The following is a 26,255-nucleotide window of genomic DNA, read 5'->3' as shown; positions in this document are numbered from 1 at the left end:
AATGAAGACACATCCATGCGTCGAAAAATCCGATCATGCTTGTAACGCAATACTTTGCCACAATGTTCAAATCCTGAGTTATGTACACGTCCGAAATCATTGAGATAAGAATCAGTGGTTGTGAACACGAGAACAATATTAACCATATGAATCTACCCAAGGCGACGAGTGGAATACAACATTGTACAATTCGAATGGCTATTTTAACCGATTTTCCAACAGGAGTGGGAAATTTTGCAAAGTCTGAATAAATAAAAATCATCAATTTATTAATAATTTTATTTAAACTAACAACAATTCAAAGATGAAATATTTAATCACATCAGTATCTCAAATAATACTTTAGCGTAGAAATTTGAAGCGTGCTTTACCATGTAACGTGTAGTCCTCAAGGAAAATGAAGCCATTTATGGACTGGATTGGAGCAATGTCCACAGAATAGTTCCATCTCGATATTGTCCCGAATAGGCAGACCAAGAAAAAGATTGAGCCTTCCAATCTTTCCATCACCGTCCATGATCCGAAGAAAAGGTTAAGAAACATTTCTGACACGTAAAGAATGGAGAGGATGCATTGCAGTTTAAACATCTGAATTTGACTTGAACTGCGAGAAATTATTAGTCTCCGTGCATTGGGTTGAAATTCAAATGGTATGCATTGCAATAAGTTGCAAACTTTTAAATCAAACTGCAAACTGGAGAGGAATTGGCAGAACATTTTTTTTGCAAACAGAGATCTATTCGACTGAAGAAAATTTCAGACTGAGACATCCGGATGAGAAAACGCTAGTGCCAACAGTATGCAAGATGATGCATGTCTGATACTGTAGCTCTTTTCATATCGTAGTCGGTAACAGACTGTCTGTTATATATTTAGTTATTGCATAAGTAACTAAGGCATAATTTGGTCAGAAATTTAAGGGAAAATTGTTCAACATAAAGCAAACCTTAATATCTTAGATTGGGATCTTTTCAATTATGCCAACGAGCTATGTACATTGATAAATATCGCCAACTTTATTCTAAGGTTGGCAGTGAAAATAAGTATACGAGATATGATGCCATAGCATGAAATTGGCTTATGATATGTTAATTAAATGGTAATCAGCTTGAAAATATGTAAGACGCTAGAGTATACGAAGGTTAGTAGGTATATGATTGGGAATATTGAAAGCGATATTCTGGCTAAATCGACATACATAAATGGAATACTTTGCAAAATTAAATTCGGATTGATAAAACTCGTTAAATATTGTAAAAGCTAGTCTACTTAATTAACGATGTATGGTGTATAATGGGCTACATAAATTAGCCAGGCACGCCGTGACACCGTGATACGGAAATTTACTTTATGAAAAGGTCAACTCCCTGATTAGGCAAAATTCAGAAATTGTATAATGCCCCATCATGTAATCGTAGCCATGAAGTTTTATGAGCGTTCATATTACATAATTTCTGAACATTCTTGCCCGTCCAGTACGGTAAGCATTTTTCTTAATGATTGAATAGGTAAAGTGAAACATTACAAATAAGTAAAAAAAAATATATATTTACAAAATTTAACAAATTTGCGATTTTTACAACTTGGTTTAGGTTAAAATTTTGTATACTCATTTCATGTAACAAGTCTCTCGATAGGTATTTATGTAGCTTATAATTTCCAATTAGGATTTACAAAAATAACAACCAACTTTCAATCAGGATTGACGTACAAACAGTTAGCCTTCTATCTGAAAATTATTATGTGTAAGTGTGTACACTTTAAAGAGAAAAGGCACATGCATATATATCATATATATGTATTGTATGGATACTTATGTATATGTTAATTATCATTTGTTATTTAAGTCGTAATATTTATAAGCTTGTTCTTGAAACTCTCATATGGCCACCAAATTCAACGTAAGTAGAATTCGTCCTTTTATGCAACAATTGCAAATATTGCGTTCTTAACCATAAAGATGATTATGATATCCAACACCACCATGTAAACCTTCCCCTTTGCCGTAACCATGGTAACCCGGAACAAGATAACCAACTCCAACCCCACCAGGATTATTCACATACGCCACTCCACCGTGATGTGCAGATAACCCTTTGTTAATCACCTTCGCCTGGAAACCTCCAACTGGATCGACGATCTTAAACAATCAGAACATAAATTCGATATTTTTACCAAAATGATAAACCCTTTTAAAGAACTATTTATTTGTTTAAATAGCTCACATAATTCACAGTTCGGAGAACTCCATCGGACTGTAAAACTGAATACGAACCCTTCGTGATGGGACCGTCTCTCTCTTCATACGCTGTCTTAAAATCTCCCGTTAACTTATTGTTCACTCCGTAATTGTAATGAAATTTTGGGTGAGCCTGGAAGATAAACAAAAATTAAAATTTGACACAATTTGATAAGTATTATATTTAAAGTTATTCTTACGTAGCGTTTTCTTCCATATCCGTATCCATATCCTTTCCCGTGAATCACTCCTGATTCAGCCCCTTCAATTTCAATAACGTCTGCAGTTGTATCAACGCCCGCACTCCAGACAAACTTTACGCCCTGCTCCGGCAGCAAAGTTAGCACAATTAAGAAACAGTAAACTAACGAATTCTGCTGCATCGTGACAGTAGTTTGAAGAGTGTGAGAGGGAGGTGAATGAATGCTACTGAACTCTGTAAAATAAAAAATCCAGACTTTATAAAGAAAATTTGGTGTGTCATGAACATACGTAATGAGTTCCTCCTCGTTGAAAAAAAACTTGGTTATCACTGCCACCCATGTGATGTTAGGTAATTAAATTAATGAGATGGTCAGCAGGGCGTTAAGTCATTGTCATTGTCGCGGTTTCACTTTCATTTATACATAAATTAGATCATAGTTATGACAACTTTGTTTAAATAAGAATGTACAAAGTGTCATTTTCGTGTAATCAATCTAATCTACATATATAATATTTGCATATATAAGTTTTCCCAGTTGGTTGTCAATATTTTTAGATTGTTCTCAAGTTTTGCATGAAGTGTAATCGTAATCCTAACAAAAAGTAAGATATTTTGTGAAGTTTTTTCATCCCAAACTGTTGATTCAATGACAGATTACTAAGCCTCTGCTTTTTCTGATGATTTTATAGATATACAATCTTCGTTCGACTTCCTAGCTTTCTACTGCGGCGAATGAATACATCATGCGTAATGCACATTGTGTATGAATATTAAATACGTAATAATTGGGAACGTACATATTTACATACATATGTACATGTACATACAAATTTATTAATCCTGTATGCAAGGCGATACATATGTATGGTACGCAGCTTCTTTTGTAATTAAATATGTAGAAATTTAGGTTGAACATAAATATATATGTACAATCAAACGTTGGAGGTCTGTTTATACATAAATATAATATTATCGATATTTATAAATACATGGTCAACATTTAAATTGTAGATTTATATAAGTAAGTCTATACAGTAAAACAAAATTTGAAAACTATCCTATTTCCAAAGTTTGTCAGAAATTTGTTTATAAATAACTAGCAAGTAAGCCCGTCTTCGCCGGGCCATAAAAGCTACACTATCAGCGTGAATTATTGTCGGCAACGGCAAAGAAAGTAAATAAAGATAACAACCCTAATTAATATAGAGCTTCGTGGCGGATGTACATTACCATGCATAATCGTATCGCATAACCCAAGGATAATTATTTACCTCTAATCAAAACACCATATTGTAGCCTTAACTGTATTTATTGAGAAGAGTACAAATTCATGGCGAACAATTTCAGACTTTACAAATTTAATACAAAATTTAATTGATTCCAGCCAACACATGACAATAGAAAAATTGTACTAACTCTATTGGCAATGAGCCTTATAAGATTATACCAGTAATACATATTATTATGCCTGGCCACCTGAAATCTTGTACCACCAATGCTCAGACGTCATGCGGTTTCGTCCCGTGGCTCGTCGCGGCTGAGGGCGACCCGCCCACCAAGACCACCAATGCTCATCCGTAATGGGGTTTAGTCCCGTGGCTCGTCGCGGCTGAGGGCGACTCGCCCACCGAGACCACAATGCTCAGACGTTATGGGATTTGATCCCGGTGGCTCGGCCCGCCTGGCCACCTGAAGTGTTGTACCACCAATGATAGTGGAATTTGACACGTTGGCCCTAACACCATCAAATAACCTACCACAGATAACCACCCACCCTCTGATAACCATCCACCCTCAGATAACCACCATCCCTAGATAACCACCTTCCCTAGATAACCACCCACCCCCAGATAACGACCCACTCCCAGACAACCACCCACCCCCAGATAACCACCCACCCCCAGATAACCACCCACCTCCAGATGACGACCCACCCCCAGATAACCGCCCACCCTCTGATAACCAGCCACCCCCAGACAACACCCACCCCTAGATAACCACCCACCCTCAGATAACCACCATCCCTAGATAACCACCCCCTCAGATAACCACCATCCCTAGATAACCACCCCCCTCAGATAACCACCATCCCTAGATAACCACCCACCCTCAGATAACCACCATCCCTAGATAACCACCCCCCTCAGATAACCACCATCCCTAGATAACCATCCACCACCAGACAACTACCATCCCCAAATACCCACCACCCCCAGATAATTACCACCCCCACATAAATAAGCCCACAAAGAGTACCATACGTTCTGACATTTATTGTTTTGAACTTAATTTATTTTGAATTTTCGCGCCATTTGAAACTTGACTTTCTTTCCTTTCACTTCCGTTACAGAACATTTACTTTCACTTCCGTTGCCAACAGACATTTCCAGCTTATAATGTAGATACATGTATAATGATTGCATTAGGATCGAATCAGAAAAGCTTTTCCATATGAAACTGTCAAATGTATGATTATAATCAACCATTTCACAATGAATTAAGCATGTATGTGTGTACATATGTAATAATAATCCTTCAAGTATAAGAATTATAGGTTTCCTTTGGTGGTTTACATTCTTCCGTAGCGTATATATTTTTATAAATATGCCTTGTATTTATTTTGGCCACTTGTTCAAATAATGAAATGGAACAGAAAATATCAAATTTATTTATATTCGTAAGTTAGGATATTCTAATGCGACTAATGATCAGAATTAAGTATTTTTATTTATATGCTTACATACATTTGTACCTAAGTACATAATGCTGACGGACATATATTGTATACTCATAAAGTACATACGTATGCAAGGGCATAAACTGCCATAAATTATTTTAACAGATTGCTAAAATTTGTGTCATATTTATCCTTTGGTCAGTGTTAATAGAATTATTCGGATGTCCTTATATGTTAAAAATAAGAATGGAACACATAAATGTAATGTATGTACATAGTAATAAACTTTAGACACATAAATTAGTTTGAAATTATCCTGAAAATTTGAAATGGCATCAACTCAAAAACTGTAAGATATATACAGAGGGGTGGGACAGAAGAAGGAGCCACTTTGCCTAAATTTATTCCGGCCTTATTATTCGTTTGTGAAGTTTGGTAATTGGTTCAGTGTGAAGCCCTTTAGTTTATCTAACGAGCCTCAGTCGCTTTTTCCAACCAGTCATGACCTTTGACACAATTTTCAGAGTGATTCTGCACCACTCGTCCTGAACACTTTTCCAAAGTGCATCAAAACGCACGCGTTTTCCTTTCAAGAAGGCTCTGTTTTAAGTACTCGAATCCAAAAAAAAACATCGGATTGATATCAGAGGAACTAACGAGAGTTTCTATAGTAGGAATAATTGTTATACCCAAACTTTTTTTAAAATCCTTCGTGTAGGCTGATATTTTGTGAGAAATAAGTTGGGATGAGAGCATGATCTCGGGATTTCCTACGAGTCACTTGCTGTAGGTCATTGTGAATGACTCTAGAAATGTTCTCCTACTAACGTTTAACATTTTCGCCATGCAACTTTTAGTTGGTGGATTTACTGTTTTGGCGAAAAATTGATTTTCCGGATAAACTTTTTGGTTCAAGCGGATCTTGGGTATCCTTTCCGTGGGGGTGGAGCTCTAACCGCTTTTTCCCTCCGCTTGATTCCAACGTTTTTAAGTACATTAGAAACGTACTTTCGATCGACGATAAATCCATTTGCAGCAAATTTTCTAACAATCGCTCTCTGGCTCAGTATGTCTTTGGAAAACACTTTTATGCGTGCCTCGCACTCTGGGGGGTGCTGCAGGGGCATTTTTAACCGTAGGGAAAATCTGAATAGTGCTAAATTTTCGTTAACTATCTGGGTATGACATATGCAAATTTTGAAAATGCCGCGACTGTGCATCACACGCCACCTTTAAAATTCAAGTGGCTCCTTCTTCTGTCCCACCCCTGTAGAAAGTATTCTTATTTCACTTTCAAAAACCAAGAGCGAACATTTAATTCGGAGTCCTGTTGCACCAACAAAACTCCTCGCTCAGTCTCAACTTTCTTCAGTTGTACAAAGAATGTTGGGGAGAAAGGTTGTTGTCGTCGGTTTCGGAAGCAATGTTTGTATTGTTATTTTACCTTGTTTTTCCCACATTATTTCTTACCTTTCACGGTGGATGCATTATTTTGTAGTGTAACAAAAATATTAGCAGTGGAAAGTTGGTATACAAATTTCATTAAAAAGTGTGTTGTATAGTTTTGGTGCACCGATACGCTTCGTTATTGTCAGAACGCCACATTGGACAAAAATCTGTCTCAAATCATTTACATAAATTAGTTACATGTTTTCATTGGTCAGTGAGTGAGAGGAGGGTTTGGAGATGTTTTTGTTAAATTTGTGTGCATAAAAATTTTAAGCATAATCTTAAATCCGGGTTTTATAAAAGTAAATAAATAGTATCCTGCACCGAAGACTTATAATACGTCTCAAATTAAATAGCAATTTGAACTCCTGTCCTCACAGTCAATCAAATTCAGGTTAACCATAGTTCTAAATGTCTCCGAAACCTTTTGTGAAGCTAATTATACTAGCACTGGTCGCCCATGTTAGCGGGAACTATAACTTGTTCGTGGACAAAGAAGAATTTCATAGGATCACGGGAGGTGAGATTAACTAATTTGAAGTTTGTCATTTTACTAATTTAGAATAAATCCACTCCGCAAATCAAGCATTTTTTGTAACCCACACTGAATCTAAATTCCACTTTTTTAAATCCGCATGACACATTCTCACTGGTGATAAATTTTCTCCACACCGAAAACTTGGATAAAGTTGAGAAACTTTTCGGCATATTAATCACCGTGGTTGGTTGGTGACTGTTCCATCACGCGACTTTCTAGGCCCGGAGGAAGGGAAAGTCAACCAGTGAACGGAAACTAAAAATTCTGAGTGAACCTTTCCTATGGAGATTAATGCATTTTTTGTGGCCCCTTTTTTGAAAAAAAATTTGGAATCTAAAATTTTGGGAAGGTGAAAACAGTTGAGGAATCCCATTGCTTTGCTCGAAACTCTTTAAAAATGAGCCCAATTCGCAACGGGAACATAATGAAATTATATTCCGCGTTGACATTATGACGAGAGATGATGATACCACTTTTTATGCCGTGTAATTTGTCCGTGACGACGTTCCGTGGTGTGTTGCCTCCTGGGGATTCTCTCCTGCGGACTCTTTTCCATTACCCACCATGCACCACCTCGTACGACGCGAATGGTGAGGACGTAATCCGGACAATGCCCAATTTCACTTTCTCTCCATGTTTCCTGACATTGTGAATGTTGATGTCATCGTCATCTCAGCCAAAAATGGTGATCTCCCACAAACAGAGTTTTCGTTTCATAAAATGCATTCGAATAATGGTCTCATTACATTTCGTGATCCTTGAGAAAAGGCAAATAAGGAGAAAGCCACATACTGCGACTGGATATGTACTTTGCTTGTCTCATAAACTGGCTTGGTCTGAAATTAGCGTATTCATGTTGTGTAACTACAAATAGTTCGATGATCTAAAATTCTAGGACCACCCCAAAAAAACCTGCTAAATTGCTTGTAAATTATTCAAAAAATTGATCGCGTATCTTCGTTGATTTGAAAATTGATGGGTAAAAAATAAGCCTACAATTTTAAAAATGTCAAACTCTGTGTAGACAGCTGACACCGCCCAATTCACAAATGCCATCAATAATTTACATATTATTTATCCCAAAATTTTCTAAACTTTCTCCACGTAACTTTCGCCATGAAAAATCCAACAACAAGAAGCATATAATAATGGAGGCCCATGAGTCATGTTGAATTTGCAAAATGTCACTGGCGGAATTTTCTGTGGAAATGTCAGAGCGACGGGGACGAAGATGTTATTTTGAGTATGTTGGCATTTCCTTTATCATAATGAGATTGAGTGGAGAGCGCGCAGAGTGCATAGCAATTTGTCACGTGTCATTTAGTTTTTTCTTGGGGAAAGTGTGTAGGCTGGATTTCTGGGGAACTTTGGGATGATGCGATGGGTGGATTTTTTGTGGACGTAATAATGTTGTCGCTCTTGCTGTGCGTCTGGAGGAAGTCGATGGTCAGTGCAGTGACACTTCGGTGCGTGGAGAGAAAGTTTATGTTACGTTGCTATGGAAATGGCCGTGCTCTGGTCAGGAAATTGTCACATGAGAATTTACTAGATTTTGTGCAACAGAGATTTCAAGAGTCAGCAGAAACGGAAGTCAGCATGACATAAAAAATCAGTCATGTTAGTTTTGGTTTAAATTTCGGAATTTTGTGCAAACGTCTAAAAAAATCCAAAAAATATATGTTCACGCATTCAATTTGTCCCAAATTTGTCGTCCGCTATAAATCTCCTCTTTTAATTTCCTGTTTTTTTTACTGCTGAAACTTTACTACAACCATTAAACATGAAACAGGTTTTCATTTGTCAGCGAAAGATCTAGTTCTGATTTATGACTTTCACTAAGGTCACGCCCAAAGTTTACGTATTTACGCACAAAATCTCAATGTTTTACTAAATTTTCCTCAATCCAAACTAATAAATTGCAAAAATTCTATCCAGACAAAAAGAACAAAGTAATTAATTCAAGTCACAAAATCCCACGGATTAGAAAATGTCGCTTGACAACTTTCACTTTCCGAACATTTGTTATTTCTGTCCAACCAGACAAAAGCACAACCGCCATCAACTTTCTTTACCAAAACGACCACATAATTAATAATAAACAGAGTCCAAAAACGGAGACAGAAGTTTCGACAACTGAGCCGCGACAGCCATAATCCAACCGCACAATGCGAAATGACGGCGAAATGGGCTCATAAAGAGAAGAAGGAAACGTCTTTGTCACTGTTTTCGGTCTGGGTGGCTGTTGTTAAGGAGGCAATTAATTCACCGTAGGGGTTCTTCGCAGGGTATCTCATTTTGTGATTAAAAGTGCGAAATAAATAAGTGTGGTTGGTTTCCGGGGTGAGATTTATGGTCTTATTTGTGTTAAAAGTGACAGTAATTTTAGCACAATTGCTGGAGCATTACTAAAATATTAAGAAGCATAGTTAGTCAATATAGTATATAAAGTGCAGGTTTAACACAAAGAGGCCAATTAAAATTATTTAAATTTACAGGGACGTTGTCTCAAGTTTACCTCGTTCGAGACGGTGTCGTGAACGACTACGCACTCGGTTACGTAATGACGGTGCCGTATCACATTCAATATTTGGACTTCAAATGGCAAGCGACGACTAAGAAACCGGTGAGAAAGTTATTTAATAAGTTTTAAATTTTCTTTGAAATATCCACTCGATTGCACTTGAGACGGGTCCCACGTGACTTGCATGGCAGATGATCCAGCTCCCTACATATGCGCTGTATTTTTATATCAAAATTCAATTTCTCCCCTTCCCTCCCCCTGAAATAATAATAATAAGCACGTCATCTGGTAAGATTCCCATGAAAGTATCGCTATGGAAATATTCCTCTTTTCTGGTGTGCGAGATATGATCCGTGACTCACCCACGACGACGCGATCACAATGATGACGGTGGGAGCTTAATTGGTTCTAAATCCAATTCAGTATGATCTGCGATATTCGTATTCACGGGAGAATAGGTTTCCTTAACGAGGACGGGGAGGACGGAGAACGGGGGATTATTATCTCATGAAAAGTGATGGAATTTCCACTGTGACTCAGAATAATGGTCTCGATTATGACAATGACGCTGCTGCAACCTCGGATTAAAGTTTGCATTTAATTGTCATGTTTTCAGGTCCACTACGAAATTCTGATTGAATTCTCAGACTTTTTCGCACTGCTTCAACCATCCGCCAATATTTCTAAAGTGGGAAGGCTGCCACACAAATTGGAAACGTTACGGTGAGTCGAAAATTAGATTTCATTGCTTTTTTTAAATTAGTAGACTTTGCTTTATTACATCTTCGAAAGTTATGTATGCCCAATTTATGATTTTAGTGAAAGCGATTGATTTAAGGTATGTCATAAATGAGTAATTTTCAATGGGAGTTAATTATTTGGACAGGCTAATTGTAAGATAAATAATTACTACCCGAAGGGTTTTAACCTGGATTATTTTCGCCACAAATTTTCAACTTTTACACTTACATATTTTCGCCTTTGGCACTACACACTATAATTAATCATACTCTTTAGTTCTTTATTAATACATTTTTTGCACGTACGAGTACATTTGCATCTACGACAAATCCGAGATTTTGTACGAAACTTTGAGTCTGCAATTTCTTTTGTGAACACATGACTACAAATTTACCTACCCATTCACCCAAATTAACACTTCCGAAGCCACCGAAAAATTATAAACTGCCTCAAAACTTTTTCCACAGAACAAACTTTCCTGCTAAACACGTACAAGAAAAACTCGATTAAACCGCATGTCTGTTATGTAACCACGCCATCACCTTTCGGCAAACTTGTCACCCATTTCTCTCTCCTCGCACTTAATTCTCGACAAATTCTTGCATTAAACTGACGACTTTTACTTTCAGCAAAAATAAATTTCATTATTTTCCTCTCTCTCTCAATCTGCAGAGCAAAACGAGACGTCAAACTAAAATTCGCTTCAGACAAGAAAATGAACAGATTTCCAGTTAAATCACGAGCACTTTCTTCTCGCTCTGCGTTCCACCCATTTCCTGCTTTCTCTGCTTTCACTGTTTTTTTAATTCCGTAGACGACGAAACGAAAGCATTAACTGACTGAGCAGAATTAACTTGTAAACGCTACTTTCCAAGGAAATAGAAAAATCAAAGTACCGGAAACGATGGAAAAGAGAAAGCCTCATTTTTCTACGGAAAAATATATTTCCGGCGTTTAAATAATGTAAACATTTCCCGAATCTAAGCATTTCAACCCATTAAATTCCTCTCATTAGGGATTCTGCTCATTAATTTTGGACGTTCATACTTTAAGTAACGCAAAAACAAGCGTTGCAAAGTTAATTCACACACCACATCGCTCACATTTGTTTGTTCGGAGAATACGCTCGCTGCGTTCTGAGATTAAACGGGAACGGAGATGAAAGGGAGATGAGGAGTGAAAGTCAGTTTGTTGGCCTCGTTTAAAGAGAGACGGGCAGAAACTGGATGAGAAGGACAGCGTTCGGAGTGGGGGCAATATTTTAGAGGAAAAAGACCACGACGAGCGAACATCAAAGTTTAAAAGCACTTTCACTTCTATTTGATTTGACAGTGGTTCTTTGTGGTGGACTTTGTGGAGGATGTTTTTCGAGGGATGGACACATATTTTATTATTATTTCCGACTTTAGTTCGAAATTGTAGTTATTAATTAAATATGTCGCAGACTAACTTTGCACGTTTAAATTTTACATGGTTTGTGTATGCACCATTCATTCGTTCTCCTACTTTCTCCGACCAGTGAAGTGAATTTAATTTCTAGAAAGCCACACACACAACTCAAAGTGTTTGATGTGGTCGTTTTGTTTGAAATTGTCAAACGATACTGTCCAAGTTTTAATTATACATCTGTTCAAATGTTTGAAAGTTGTTGAACGACGACGTATAATTTTGCCAATTCTCTGAACGTCTTTCTTGTAAATTTCGCAGGGTTTCCCTTCCCTGCAGTGGCCGATTGACGACCGAGGTTCCTGTGATAATCCGATTTACCTTCAACGTTAAGCATGCAACGAAAAACAACGTCCACGGTCACAACGTCACAAATGTGAACGTGAAGAGGAACAAGATTTGTCTGCTTAAAGGTCAGTGCAAATTTCTTACGCAATTAAGATAATTATTCTGGTACAAGAAAACAATTGCCTTTCAGAAAACCACCAACTGACATCATCCGTCGTCGCCATAACACCGAAGGAAAAACGCACAAATGCCATCCCGCCCCTGCACGACAACTTTATCAACAATACTCACTTATCGCACCCGATAACCCCGCTGGACCACCCTCACGCTCCATCGACGACACCATCGCTGCTTTTGGCTGGTCTGCTTGGTGGCTGCGCCGTCACCGCGTCAATCGCGTCAGTCGTGTTCTTCATCTGTTTGAAGAAACGGCTGCAAAAAATTGACCAGCGAAATAACAACTCCACTGATTTCGCAACTGAGAAATATTACCATCCGTCAAACTCCACGACGACGAGCTCCTCCAGCCCAGCGTGTCTCTTGAGAAATACGAAAACCTGGGTCAAAGACCAGTCACCTCCGTCACACCCACCGCCACCCCTTCCGAACTCATACGCAAACATTGCCAGTTTCTGGAACGATATTTTGTCAGCGCCAGAAAACAAGTCAAGCACGAGATTAAATTCGTCGCTGGTGTCGTCGCAGGAGAGTCCGCTGCACAAACGGTCCGACGTCTCTCCGTACGCTTATGCACAAATTATCCAGCCGAACACTAAAAATAACGAGTGGTGAGTTCAACTTATATAATTTTCTCTTACATTATTTCCGAAATTTATTTTTGTATCAATTGTGTCTTTAAATTTGGTTCAAAAAATAATTTTTTTATGGTTTTAGGTGGAATGCCTCGAATAATTCACACATTTACGCGAACCACTTGTCATCATTTGCAGGACAATCGAATAAACTAAGTGGCGAAGAAGTGTATGATTCGCATTATGCTGGCCGATCCGTCGGCTCGGGAAGTTTGATTCAAATTGATGGATTTCAGTGTCCGAAGAACTTTACCAAAGAGAAACACGTGGAGGAGAGATTTCTGTAATCTAGCTGGACCATTTTGAAACTAGGAGTGTTTTTTAAACATGAAAGTTTTTATATTAAATCATTTTACGAAATTAAACTTGTTAATCGCATTTTTCAGATGATAAATAAGAATAAAACAGGTCGTCAATGTTTGTATGAATAAATACGTGAAACGAATTTCATATTGATTCTGATACAGCAACTCGGACACAAGATTCAGCTTAGCTACATGCATGGTGTCTCATTCCTGAACACATACGAAATTGAAATTTATTGTCATTTCCACAGTCACTTTATTTACAAAAGTGACATCATACCAACAACAAGGAAGGACTTTTGCTGGCTTTGCCAACACGCACAATACACGGAAAGTGATCCCTTGGGAACCACGTGTTCCGCTTTCTTATTCTTGCTGGCCAAAATTGCATCACAAATCTTGTAGGAAAAATACAGGGCTACAGAGAAATGGAGTCAGGAGAGTAATAAACTGGTTGATAAATTAAATCCAGTTTTCTAGTTTCCCACTAAAATTCATGAGCTTTTTGCGATAGTTAAAATTCATGAGACTACGCTATTAATTTAGTAAACTGAGCAATAAATGTCATATTTTTGGCAAAGACTTTCGTGGACAATGTGCGAAAATGGAACAGAAATTTTCAGTCTTTGTCGCCCATCTTCAAGTTCATTTGGATTAATAAATAAAATCGTAATGCGAGAGTTTGGTGTGGCTGAGGAAAGATTGCATGTCTGGAATGAATCACCATTAACTAGCTTTTTATACGGTTGACGGTGGACGGTGGAGATTTCTCTTGTTTTGCTGGAAAGGAGAAAACAGGCTTCTCACGAGTAATTTGATACTTCAATGGAGAAAGTGCGTTCATTTACAGAGAATGTGAAGATACTGCTCAAAATTTAAAGTTATATTTAACTCTGAGCTAAAATAAGTAATTAAGTATATTTATTATTTTAGTATTACAAACATCATCAAAATTTTCGTCCGTACGTTGCAACTTGCGTGAAGAATAAAATGGGCTACAGTTTGCTTAGGCAAATTTCCATTAGCATGTTCCCACTGGATTCATGTCATGACAAACCCACATCCATCTACAATTCAATGTTAATGATTATTACGAGTGTGAGTCGATTACTTTCTCTCCGTTTTCTTCTCCCATGTTCCAATCTATATGCTCATACACAATGAGACGTGGTCAGTTTCTGTGAATTATCGTGCCAGGTTTGGTTGGTGTACTTTTTATAACAAATGCTGGTCGGTTGGGAAAATTGCATTGCTTGAATAAATCTATTAATAGAACAATGAACGATTATTTAAATGGCACCTGAATCTTAATTCACACTGCAATCGAATACATTTCTATTTCTAAAATATGATTTACGTTTCCCAGATTAAATCGATCACGGGCCAAGTGTACCATTCAATCCCATAGAATTGAAATTTCTGATGGAAATCCAAAACTTCACAGTCCAGGTGTAGTTACCTAAATCATTGATCAGTGAAATAGGAAGCGCTACAACATCATGAAATATAAACGTTGATCAAACATGTCGACTTTTCAGAAATCGGGATGGCAGGACAGGCGAATGTGGAAAAGGCGGAATAACTACATTTTTCGATCTGCATACCTAGTTTCAATTTCGAGGAAATTAATTGTTTAAAATTTAGTATAATGTTGAATATTCGCTAACGGTAACTATGCGATGTGTTTGCAAAAGATGAGTGACCTGAATAAATTGAAGTCAATTTGATTTTTTGTGTAGTAGATGACCTTTTATGAATAGACTTAAGTATCATATATGTAAAAACACTTATCAAATAATTTTAAAAGTTGCTTATGTTGTACTCCGAATATTCAATTTTAGAAAATATGTAAAATCATTGGTCAGAATCTCTCTTCATCTTCCCTTCAACTCATCATTTTCACTTCACTTTTTCTGATAAGCCACATTTCACGCTCTCGGTTTTAACGTAAAATATGCAAAAAATTCATCTCTGTCGCATATCCAAATGCTTCTCAATGAGAAGTTCTCATTCTTTCCAAATTCAAATCCTATTCCATTTCGCTCGTCCCATCACTCTCTCCCAAATCTTGACCACATTTCATTTTTTCCATTCACAAAAGGAGATCCATTTCGGCAACGAATTTGAAAAATATCCTCGACCTCAAAGTGCATCAGATCGATGACATGTGTGAATCTGACGGATTTTCTTTTAAAAAATATCGGATTTAATCCATTGCTAGCATGCATATTTTTCGGGTTTCTGTACTTTTTAACGAAGAGAACTTGAAATTCTGGAATACCAAAGACGATGACCATTCGTGTTTACTATTTTGAAACCGCTGTGTTGTCCAAGCGAGGGAAATGCAGAATCTGGAAACTTCTTTAGTGAGCATTTCCATTCATTCGCGTTCTTACCCCACGCATTTTCGCAAACTTTCACTTTCCGAATCCGTTGTGCCAGAGAGAAAGATAGTCGAGAAGAAGAATGAGATGCCGTCCGACGATTGGCTGTGACCGGGGGACACAAAAGGATTCCGAAATTTGAATAGGGAAATTGTGAAAGATTCCGAATAAGCCAACGGGTCAAATAACGCAATCCTTCGTGGTGCTGGTGTTGGCAAAGTGATTTATGGGATTGATCTATTTGTTTTCCTACTGTTGGCCAAACTACGTCACAATGTTTCCCTAAAAATCTTTGAAATTCACAAGTTCAGGAAAAATTCAATTCGTCATCCACCTCCACCGACTGGGTCAAAATTTTGACACTATCGACTAGGTCGCTTCTGATGGCTATAAACGCATCTTGAATTCTACGCTGGCTTCCAGAAATGAGATGATTTAATCCTCCTGAATGCATCCTGATTTCCTCATCTCTCTTTCGCTTTCCTCCACTCGCCACTGATCTGATTAGTCGTCGGTCCTTATAAAAAGATGAAAAGACTTTCTTGAGCTGCAGCAGTTCTAATATCTCCTTTTGTCCCACGTACAATGGGGCACCAGCCAGCGCAGGGACTGATTAGACGAGGGGGATTACTACTGAATGGCGCAGGTAGAAAGCAGTAGCTTCGATGTCGTAAAATGAGAAGGTTGGGAAATTAGATTACGGACGAATAGCCTGGCGAAGAAATTGGTCATGAAAATCTTTTCCCAACAAACTGAAGGAAATGTCAAAAACCGAAAAATTGGAGGGGATTGAAGCAAGGAAAATAAACTTCATTTCTCTTTCTTCGCGTATCAACTCCAGATTTTGGGTAAATGTCAACCCAGTTTCTTTTTGTTTTATGACGGGATTACTGCTTCGGACAGGATTAAATATGTGACGAGTACGCGTGGGTGAATGGTAATAAAACCTACAATTATAATACGCAAAAATTTTGCCGGATAATTTAAGTTCAGTCTCTCCAGGCTTATCATAATTAAATAATTTCAAGAAAATCTGATACCCAACTTCTTTTGGAAATCCATCCTCAAAATTATATGTAGGTGGCTTGAAAAATCTCTCCATCGCCATCGTTCGCTAGTTGTAATCCTTACGCAATCAGCTCTAACAAATTTCCAATCTCAAGTCTTTATGAAAGAATCCGTATATTGTCACCCTAAAATTCAGAAATTTTCAATAACGTTCTTGGTATTCGATATCACGGCGACGCCTCATAACTGCCATCATTTTATCCCAGTCTCATTTTACTTCAATCCTTCCAGACAAAAATCCCATCCCCACCACTCTCCGCATACTCCACGCTCTGCATCTGACATACGTATAACAAAGGAGAAAGCAACTCTTGGAACCCCCGCAAAGTTGAGCAGGGCTGAAAGTCTTTACAAAATGTATCCATTCGCCAACCAAGCGAACTTTGTTAAATATCACAATCGCCACCTGTTTTCCATGGGAGACTACGCTTTCACTTTCCCGGAGATAAAAAAACTCGCCAGTTGTGAACGATTCGAAGCCGAATAACCAAACGACAACGAGGATTTGTGACACGTGTCAACATTAAACGGTGTTGGTAAGTTGGTGTCGAATTTTGTGTTTGTTGATGTGTACGTGGGGGAAAAACGGTGGTGGATTGAAAATATATCAGGAATTGTGTGTTGTGAAGGTTATCATGGCGTGACATTCTGAAATACGTAAAAGCGTGTAGTTAATTTGAATTCAATTTTGACCAAGATTTAAGGAAACCACTTTCTCCATTTTTCGTCGAGTTTATTTTCCTTCAGTTATCGCCAGCTTTCAGTTACACAGTTTTTGAGAAATTTTATAATCAACTTTGTAACGTACCATAAACTACATTGATCTTGTTGTCAGTTGCATTAGCGAAGGCAAATTTCTTGTTTTTTTATTCTGCCTGAGGTACAATTTAAATAAATAAAAAAAAAATTATTTCTGTAAATTTCGATTAGGAGGAAATTTCTTTCAAGAAATAGGAATTTCTTAAAAGCTGAGTCAAATCAGATCATGATCATGTTGAGCGTAGGTAAAGTACTTTCGAGAAAGTAGCTGGAGCCCGTGACAAATTGTTTAGAGTTGTTAATTTAAAAATGTTCCAGAGAAAGCATCAGTCAAGAATATACCCCAAATGGAAGGATTGCTAACCAATTACTTCCAGCATAAGATGCATTTCCATCTGTTGTTTCAGAATTTTCCGTGCACCGGCTTCCGGTTACTCATGTCATTTCTAATACTTATACTTCGACCAGGACCCTGGAAACCAATTCACTCAGGGAATTCCATCCATCGAAAAAAAAGAATGCGTATAAAAGTTGCGTAATTTCCGTCCTACTCCAGATTGAACGAAAAGACGGGCATTTGTCCTTTGTCTGCCATGAGCCAAGAAGTGATGCACCCGACGAGGGAATTTTGGGGACGAGCGACAACAGTGGGACTTTCTCTGGCAGTGCGATAGAGAAGGACGACGAGGAAAGAGAAATGTCCAGCGGGCTGCAATAAAATCGGGATGCAATTTAATCTAATGTGCAGTCATGTTCTCCATTTCGGATGTTCTTATCTTGTACTGATGCATTTATGGGAACATTACTTATCAGTTGCATCAGACGATAGCTGTACAAAAAATTCCTGCTAATCATAAAATCTTAATTTATTACCTAAAATCAGAACTCTGATTCTCCTCCATTAAAATCAGGCCAGAAATGTTTATTAAAATCTTGAAGAGAAAATCTACTAGTCGAAGCACCCAATTTCAGATTTATCCATAATAAATTCTCTGTTTGAGATTTTATAACGAAATATGACAAAGTGAAAGCTTATCGGAAAGATGAGTGAGCGGGTGGATTTGGAATGATGAAATCCCGACGGATATATTTTACCCACAGGTCTCTCGGCTCTCAAAGAGATCCAATTTAGCATACATCCACTTTCACCCTCTTTCCCCAATCCACTCTCGCTAAACACACCGACAGGCAGACAGCAACTAGTTCGCCATCCTCTCCTCCCGACTGGATTGGTTCTCTTTTAGTATTGACTTTCAGAGTTATTATGCAACGTTATTCACACAGGCTGACAGCACACGCAGCGATAGAAAGAGATTTAAATTCGGGGTTGAGTGGACTGAATAGATTTACATAATAATCACGAGTTCCGTATTGTTTTCCTTGGAGAGAGAGATTTGTAAATTAGTGAACCATTAACAACCTCCAATTTCCAGCCAAATTGCACAAATTATTGATGAACAAGACCGAATTATCGGTAGGTAAATAAAACGAGCAATTTTTTCCTTGTCTCGTGCTCATTATCGGAAAGTATTTCTTGTGGAATGCAATAACACTACAAAATCACAGTTTCCATAACAGCGGTCTCGTAGTAGTGACACTTTCTCTGTCGCCCACTCCACAAGTCTGGACTTCCCTCGGTCGTTGCTATCTCGTGTTGACAGAATCCAAGGGAGAGGAATTTCCCACTTGACTCGAAACACGGAATTCTCTATCTTCCGATGAGCAGCAATTCCTCGGAGGAAATAATGAAATGGATCGAGTTAACTGGGGTCGTCAAGTTTTGCAGGTTGTACGCACAGCAGCTCAATCGGTGCACATATATTTGCTGGCCACCCGTTGCTGGCTTTTCGGTAGCTTTGGCTTCACTCTCCTTTCGTGTCTTGTTGTTGGATGGATCGGAATTTGGTAATAAAATGAAATCTCTACAGCTTTCACTCAACGTCAGCCCAGAAGAGAAGAAGAGTAACAGAGGAAAATGTGATTGTAAAATAAAAGTGGTTGTTTCTACCCGATTTTGGACAGAATTGCTTTACGCAGTGAAAAATGTATTTCATGAATCATCGAAATTGAACCGATTTGAACTTAACTCGTTGATTTTAATCACCTTGTTAAATTCTCTCGTTAACCAAAATCCATAAGGTTCATAATAATTCTTGAAGCGCTTATTAAAGTCGAATCACAATGGATCCAACCGCAAGAGTTTGGCAATAAAATTCCCCCAATTCCTTGTACAAGTAATTCTCGTTGTGTAATCGAGGGTATAAAATCCTATCTGAGAATCACAATTGATTTACCTGCAGTCCATAAATATCCATCAATTGTACAATTTAATGCGTGCCCCACGAACCAACCTCCACCACCAACTTTCACTTTATAATAACAGGAGAGAGAAAGAGCACGGGAACGATAACCTTCGTTGCATATCAATATCTTTCACGCCCTCCCGTTCTGAAATGTAGATATTTTATTGCGTGTACTAAACAATGCCCTCGTCGAAGAGTAAATATTTCGTGTGTCTGGTCTTCCACAAGGTCCATGCACTTCCCAGAAAAGCCAAGTTTGTTGAACCACAGTTTGACTTTAAGGAAGACTCGAAAGGCCAGAGTCCGGCAGGTAAGGGAGAAAGTACGAGCAAAAGGGTGGATGATTTCTCGTGGTTGGTTAAACATTAATAATTCAGGAAATGGGAGCTTTGACTATCATGCAGGTACTTCCAGTTCTAAAAACTGCCGTTATTTTATCTCAGAATGGGCATTGGAATGTCCAGTGAAGAAGCATAACTTTTGATATTATATCAGAAGTTGAACACTAAATGGAAAAATCTTATCGAAGAAGTTTGTGAAATTTTAAATCGTACTTTTTAAAATTTGCAATGATATTTTTGCACAGGTTTTGCTAAAGTGCGCACAATTTTGATATTGAATTTTTCTGTGAGGGCTTTATCCAATTTTGCTAAGTGTTGACGTCTTGGGCATTTAACCCACATTCGCAAAGTATTCACGACTTGTAAAGTATTCTGCATTATTTAACAACTGCAACTCCCAGGAGATTTTTTTGCACCTTTCCGCTCCAGTCTTGGTTAAGTACTTTCCAACAAAGACGCTGCAAAATGAGGTGGCGATGACGACAAGTGCTTAACTTAACTTTATAGTAATGCTGGATATATACACAAACCGCATAAACCCAAGTGGGCAACATCTTGCTTGATCTCTCGTGGAACGTGCATCCCTCATGTCAAATTTTCACCCTATTCGTTATTCAATGCAAGCACCCTAAAAACTCGAAACATCACATTTTCCAACCTCTCAAAAATGCGATGATCAACACAGTGCACAAAGTCAAGTGTTGTGTAAAGTGACGTGGATTCTCGAGATGGTAAAGTTTATCCATAAAATAGGGAACAACTTCTCCCCAGATAGAAGACGACAGAGAGCAGCTTCTGCATATTTTAGGACTTCTGAAGGGTCACATTTCTGGAATAGTGCAGCCAGCATTGGATGTGCTGGATCGAGATGAAGGGTGAATTCTGTACAAGCAACAACTTCTTGTTAAAGTCAAGTCGGGCAGAATTCAAGTGCAAACCGTGTTGACTTTCTCAAAGGAAACAGAATTGCTTTATTGTCGCTAAGGTCAGACGAGACACCTTCAAAGACAATTAAAATTATTTCTCTTCTGGCCAATTTGCCAGAAGTGAAAGGTTTTTGATTGTCTTTAGGAAAATTTCTGCTTGAAGATATCGCAACAAATATGGAAATGTTTTACCGACCGGCGACTCTACCAGACCAAAATGCCAGACAAGACATTTGTACATATTTAGAAGTTCGTAGAGTGAAATAAATGCACCCACTTTTACTTTCAAAGTCAACTTGCAGTTAGACTTCGGTGCGTGTCTTGTTCTCCCCTCTCAAAATTGTCCAAATTGAAGGTGTGCTCGTACTCTGGAGCAGTCTAACTGAAATAATAACAAACCTTATTTTCCCGTAACTTCCATGTCTGTGAAACTTGCCAACTGGTTCCACAACCTTTAAGCTCATTGAATAGTGTATTATGAAATAATTCCAATACGTTGGAAACTGGTCGTAAAAATAATTTTCAAAAATATAACAAAAATTTAAGATTTTGGAGACGACCTGCATCTCATCGTCTTCCATAAAAAATATTGTACCTCAAAAACCCGTAGTCTCGACCTCCATGAACAGAGTTAAAGTTGTCATAAACCGTGATACGCACACATAAAACAAATGACGAAATGGGAATCGAGAGAGGGGAAAGTTTCGTCAGAACCCTTTTTTCTCATACATCGGCAGCGACGACCCGTCGCACTTCCGCCCCGCTTCCCACTCCTTTCACTCTCGCCCCGGTTCGCGTTGCTGGCTCCGTTTGAAGTTTGACAGGGGCAAATATTGAGAGATGAGATGAGATTGAGTGATGCACCGTAACATTTGATATGATTTGATGAGAAAGTGAAATGGAAATTAGTTTCAGTTTTATACACGCGGAAAGAGGGAGTCGTCTTTACGAAGGTATTTATTTCTGTGTTTGGGGGAAGTTTGTCTTTTGAGAGAAGGGAGTTTTGTGGAGGGGAGAATTCGAACTGGTATCATTATTACATTTTAAACGCAAGTTGGCGATAAGGTGGCGTAACTCTTGGAATCGCTGCAGGGCATGAGTCGAAATTATTAATAAAGTTCAGTTGGAATAGAGCTTATTTCTGACTGTTGGTTATCAAAGCCGTTTTATAATGGTCACGTTAATCTAACTATTTTGATACCTGGACAATCAAGATCAAGAAAGCAAATAAATATTTAACTGAACTCGTTGGACTACAAATTCGGAATTTGGAGTAAGCAATAAAACGAGATCAATAGACCAATTAGCAGTAAATTAAAGCCTAAAGGTAGTTCATACTTGATTTGGTCGATATAAATGTATATCTTTTAGATAAAATGCACCAAATAACCTGCAGTGTCAATAAAATAAATACTGTTTGCCAATTTATATGCGTTTTGATATCGAAGTTATACAACGAGACATTAACAGCGACATTCTAAATGTAGGAATATTTTGACCAATGCACAGAACAGCGTTCTTCCCAGCACCGTCTGCTCCTAAAAAATAAAGAAGGACTCGGCCATCCAGACCTATTAACTAAATACCAAGATGGTAGCCCATAATTTTCCTACTTTCAAACTATTTTCTCCTCAACGGATTCCAACCTTCCCACTAAAACTTATCTCGACGAGGAGAAAGTCCGACCTGACCACGAAAGTCCAGCCAGTGAAATACACAAGGCTGACGGTGTTTCGAGAGAAAATAAGTGAAATTGCATCACCGGTTGGAGGCGAAGCAGAATTGAAGTGGCGCAACGTCTCACACGTGAAAGTAGAAAAAGAAATGTGTACTTGCAGAGAAAGTGAAAGCAGTTAATGTGATTCTTATCGATAAGCGAAGTTGCATTGGGTGACACGTGGAGGAATTTTTGTGGTCTGTATTTTTGCACAAAACATAACTTATCACAATGCAAGTTCAAGAACCAGGAAAAAATTTGATAAATTTAGAAACGTTATTTTTTTCTCTTGATTTAAATGAAACCTAACATCAACAATTCATATATAATCACATTTTCAGTCAGCAACAGCTCTTTATTTCTTCTATTTCAACTTTTTTTCCTTGTTGAACACCTCGACCAATCAACTTTCCCACTTTCTCAACTCTCGAATAGCTCCTCAAAGTAATTGTCATCCATTTATTTTCTTCCTTTCCCACGCACACACCAAACAATCCGTAACACTCGAGACCACCTACTGGTCAACTGCCTATTTTACTCTGAGCTGGAAGCAACCAAGTGCTTGACGTGAAACGGGGCTCAAGCCTTTAAGTGAAAGTTGAGACAAAGTGGAAGCACAGAGGATGGAAGAAAAGATTAAATAAAACGTGTCGTTGGGTAAATTGCGTCCCGAGAAACAGAATTACAAAATCCCACAAGAAAACTCAATCGTAAATATTTCAAAAAATAGAAACAGATCTAATCTCTTAGCAAATATTCCGGGCTGAACTGTTAACGTTTACTTTCTCCAGCGGAGCCTCGTTAAGTTATTCTGTGTCGTCTGCTGATCGCATCGCCGAGCTTTTTACTCTGTAAGAACAAGAAAACACGGTTTCTTCAATGTATTGAATCCTGTCGTGTCTTTCTACTTAGTTTGCATTTTAATAAATTTCTCCAGCCAACTGTGATACATTCGATGGAATGGAACAAGAGAAAAAATATGTAAAGGCGAATTTGTATTGTTATTCAAGTTCTGACCTTTTTTTATAAACAGGGAGCAGACTAAATAAAAAGTGAACTCAAGGAGCAGCCAGTGGAGTCGTTTTTGAGGAGCTAAATATTTTAAAATTTTATATTCTGAGCCCAAAAAATTATTTCACGACATAAAGTTGCACACTGTCCATGCAGAGTCCACTTTTTCTCTTTAACCACCCGCACGTTTGATTTTTTATACATTTTTCTGCTCCCTTTTTATTTTTTGTTTGTTTACTTGCCATCATATCTCTCCCATCACAGCTCCTCAGCTTTCTCCATGAAAATACAAATGCATGGAGAGGAAAAGGAGATGCGGGAGAGTTGCAGAAAAAAAGTTATAATCAGAAACGGGTTCTTTTTGAGCAAGTTATCTGATGTCAAAAGTTGATACGGACTTCTGTTCCTCTTGTCGTGCTTGCCTCCTTCGTGCATTTTATTTCCCTTCGATTCTTCAACGTAACAAAAAGAAAGGAAAAAAGAGATCTGCATACAAACGAAGTTGCAGAATCTGTAGTTTTCCCGGATTACGAGATGTGAGGAGTCGGCTCTGAGTTCCGAATTTGTTGTATGAACTTGTCCTTTGTGTTTAACAAGAAAAAAGTTTCTTTGGGTGCTTTGAGGGAAAAAATGCTAAAATTTGTAAATTGGATAAGACACGATTTTTGTAAAAATAAAACTGTGGCATGCACTGAACTCGTTTAATTTTTATGTAAATTTAATTACTTCTTTCAGGCTTGAATTATAGGTTAGTTAACCTTCTAAAATTAATTTTCAATAATATGAAAAGCGATAACTGCCAACATTTTTGCGTCTCTTATTTATTGTACTACAAGAATTTCACGTTGCAATGAATATCACCTGCCATGCCACCTCCACATCCTTGAAAAAGTCCTTCCTTGCATTTTGACACCTACACGATTACCAAGACAATTATCCTCCCCTCCTAAAAACTGTCATGTCGTTGTCACACCGTTGACAACTTTGAGTCTGCCCACGAATCCACGTTTTCCACCACAAACTATGAAGTTTCGAATGGCGGAACTAAATTCCGATTGTCCTTGTGTTGTTATTTGTCACAAATTTAAAGGTGACATCAATACTTGTTCCGCTAAACGACAGTTTGACAGGTCATAAAACATTTTCAATGAGCTCCGACATAAAATCTAATATTTTTCGTATCACGAAAATGTCCCCACGTGGTCGGAAAATTACAAATTTTCTTCACATTTCGAGTAACTAATAAATACGTCAATTTTGGTCACAATACGCGATGATGATGATTACTTGTACATTTCACATAAATAGAAGTAGAATTTACGGTTTAGATTACAAATCACGTCCCGTGTTCTGTTCCGGATTTATCGATATAGATTTGGCGATTGTTGGAGCAAATGAGGGGCTGCCGGGCCAGGACGACGGCGAGGACATAAAATGAAATAAAATCCGCACATGAGAAAAATTCCTTGTCATAAAAAAAAACTTGGGCGATTTTAACCAGCTCGCTCGACGGCGTTGAGAGGGTGCGTCTCGTGGCGGAGTGAGAAATATTGTCATTTTCCAAGCAGGAGCTGACTGAGGAGGGAATTATTGCGGAAATTCTGCACTTGGCATCTCTAATGATGCAGAGAGGGATGGATTTCTGAAGGATTGAGTTGGTGTGGGTATTATTTTCTATTGTGCGCTCAGAATTTGTAGAAATTTTACGTATATGGAAACTTATTTAGTAATGCATCAGGTTCATTGAATTTCAATTTTTAAAAGATTTTACATGTGCGTGACAGATAATAATTTCGCAACGAAAATATGTCCCAATAATTCGTCATAATCCCGTTGTAATAACCCTTCAACTGCCATGTAATCTTCCTCAATTTTTCATGCAACTTTTCGGAAAGAGAGTGCTAATCTCTCCCAATTTCTTAAAGTAGTCTGGCTTTTTAAACCATAAAGGAAGCTCTCTCATTTTCCCGTGATCTGTTCATTCGAAGGGTGACTCTGGAAAAATAGCTGTGGAAATGGTTTCCTTAATTTGCATAATTCAGAGTTCAACGCTTAATCCTTTTCACCAGAAAAGATAGTGTTGGCTGATGAGAGATGGTTTTTGGTCTGCTGGAGGAATTGTGGAAATTGGGGATAATTTATGGATAAGAAAAGAAGGAGGAATTTTAATGACTTTTTATTACCACGAGCAATCTGTTCGGCTGTAGTGCATGGCTTCTAGACAATGCGAGATGCACTTTATATTTTAATCGATATGCTGAGGATTAGTATTGCCATTGTAATATCAGGACAATTTCGGTTTCGGTTGCTGTAAATTGTTTGGAATACGGTGTCTTCTTATGTGTGGCCTGTACATCATACAAATTGAACACTATCAGGAAATAATATGGTGGCCATATTTTTTTTATATTTCCTTATAATTGTTGAACAAAAAATGATGAAAATTTGTAATTTAAGACATACTTCTCCCATACACATGATTATATTCTCCGTTCCATCGCTTACTATCAAAACTTCGAGCTAAT

General features: G+C 38.0%; 2 protein-coding genes across 2 annotated transcripts; one reads left to right on the top strand and one right to left on the bottom strand.

Annotated features, from left to right (window-relative positions):
* Positions 1-1,528: 1,528 nt before the first annotated feature.
* Positions 1,529-3,136, bottom strand: LOC118439196 (cuticle protein 19-like). Its single transcript, XM_035860300.1, has 4 exons — positions 2,732-3,136; positions 2,440-2,675; positions 2,226-2,372; positions 1,529-2,140 (listed from the first exon to the last, which is right to left on the bottom strand). The coding sequence occupies exons 2-4, from the start codon at positions 2,620-2,622 to the stop codon at positions 1,949-1,951; spliced, it is 522 nt and encodes a 173-aa protein (XP_035716193.1). The 5' UTR covers positions 2,623-2,675; positions 2,732-3,136; the 3' UTR covers positions 1,529-1,948.
* A 3,378-nt stretch (positions 3,137-6,514) lies between these two features.
* On the top strand, positions 6,515-13,346 carry LOC110862697. The gene is made up of 6 exons (XM_035846666.1): positions 6,515-7,090; positions 9,604-9,731; positions 10,246-10,352; positions 12,078-12,229; positions 12,295-12,892; positions 12,999-13,346. Exons 1-6 carry the CDS (start codon positions 6,982-6,984, stop codon positions 13,201-13,203), a joined length of 1,299 nt encoding a protein of 432 aa, XP_035702559.1. The 5' UTR covers positions 6,515-6,981; the 3' UTR covers positions 13,204-13,346.
* The last annotated feature ends 12,909 nt before the right edge of the window (positions 13,347-26,255 follow it).

Source organism: Folsomia candida, unplaced genomic scaffold (genome assembly GCF_002217175.1).
Source record: "Folsomia candida strain VU population unplaced genomic scaffold, ASM221717v1 Fcan01_Sc001, whole genome shotgun sequence".
NCBI classification, from domain to species: domain Eukaryota; kingdom Metazoa; phylum Arthropoda; class Collembola; order Entomobryomorpha; family Isotomidae; genus Folsomia; species Folsomia candida.
This window is presented reverse-complemented; position numbering and strand designations above follow the sequence as displayed.

Excerpts from the sequence above, each read along its gene's own strand:
- LOC118439196 (XM_035860300.1), bottom strand. The coding sequence starts at position 2,622 with ATGCAGCAGAATTCGTTAGTTTACTGTTTCTTAATTGTGCTAACTTTG. Across the intron at positions 2,373-2,439 it reads GATATGGAAGAAAACGCTAC|GCTCACCCAAAATTTCATTA; the intron begins GTAAGAATAACT and ends TTTATCTTCCAG. Across the intron at positions 2,141-2,225 it reads TTCTCCGAACTGTGAATTAT|ATCGTCGATCCAGTTGGAGG; the intron begins GTGAGCTATTTA and ends TGATTGTTTAAG.
- LOC110862697 (XM_035846666.1), top strand. The coding sequence starts at position 6,982 with ATGTCTCCGAAACCTTTTGTGAAGCTAATTATACTAGCACTGGTCGCC. Across the intron at positions 9,732-10,245 it reads AAGCGACGACTAAGAAACCG|GTCCACTACGAAATTCTGAT; the intron begins GTGAGAAAGTTA and ends TCATGTTTTCAG. Across the intron at positions 10,353-12,077 it reads CACAAATTGGAAACGTTACG|GGTTTCCCTTCCCTGCAGTG; the intron begins GTGAGTCGAAAA and ends TAAATTTCGCAG.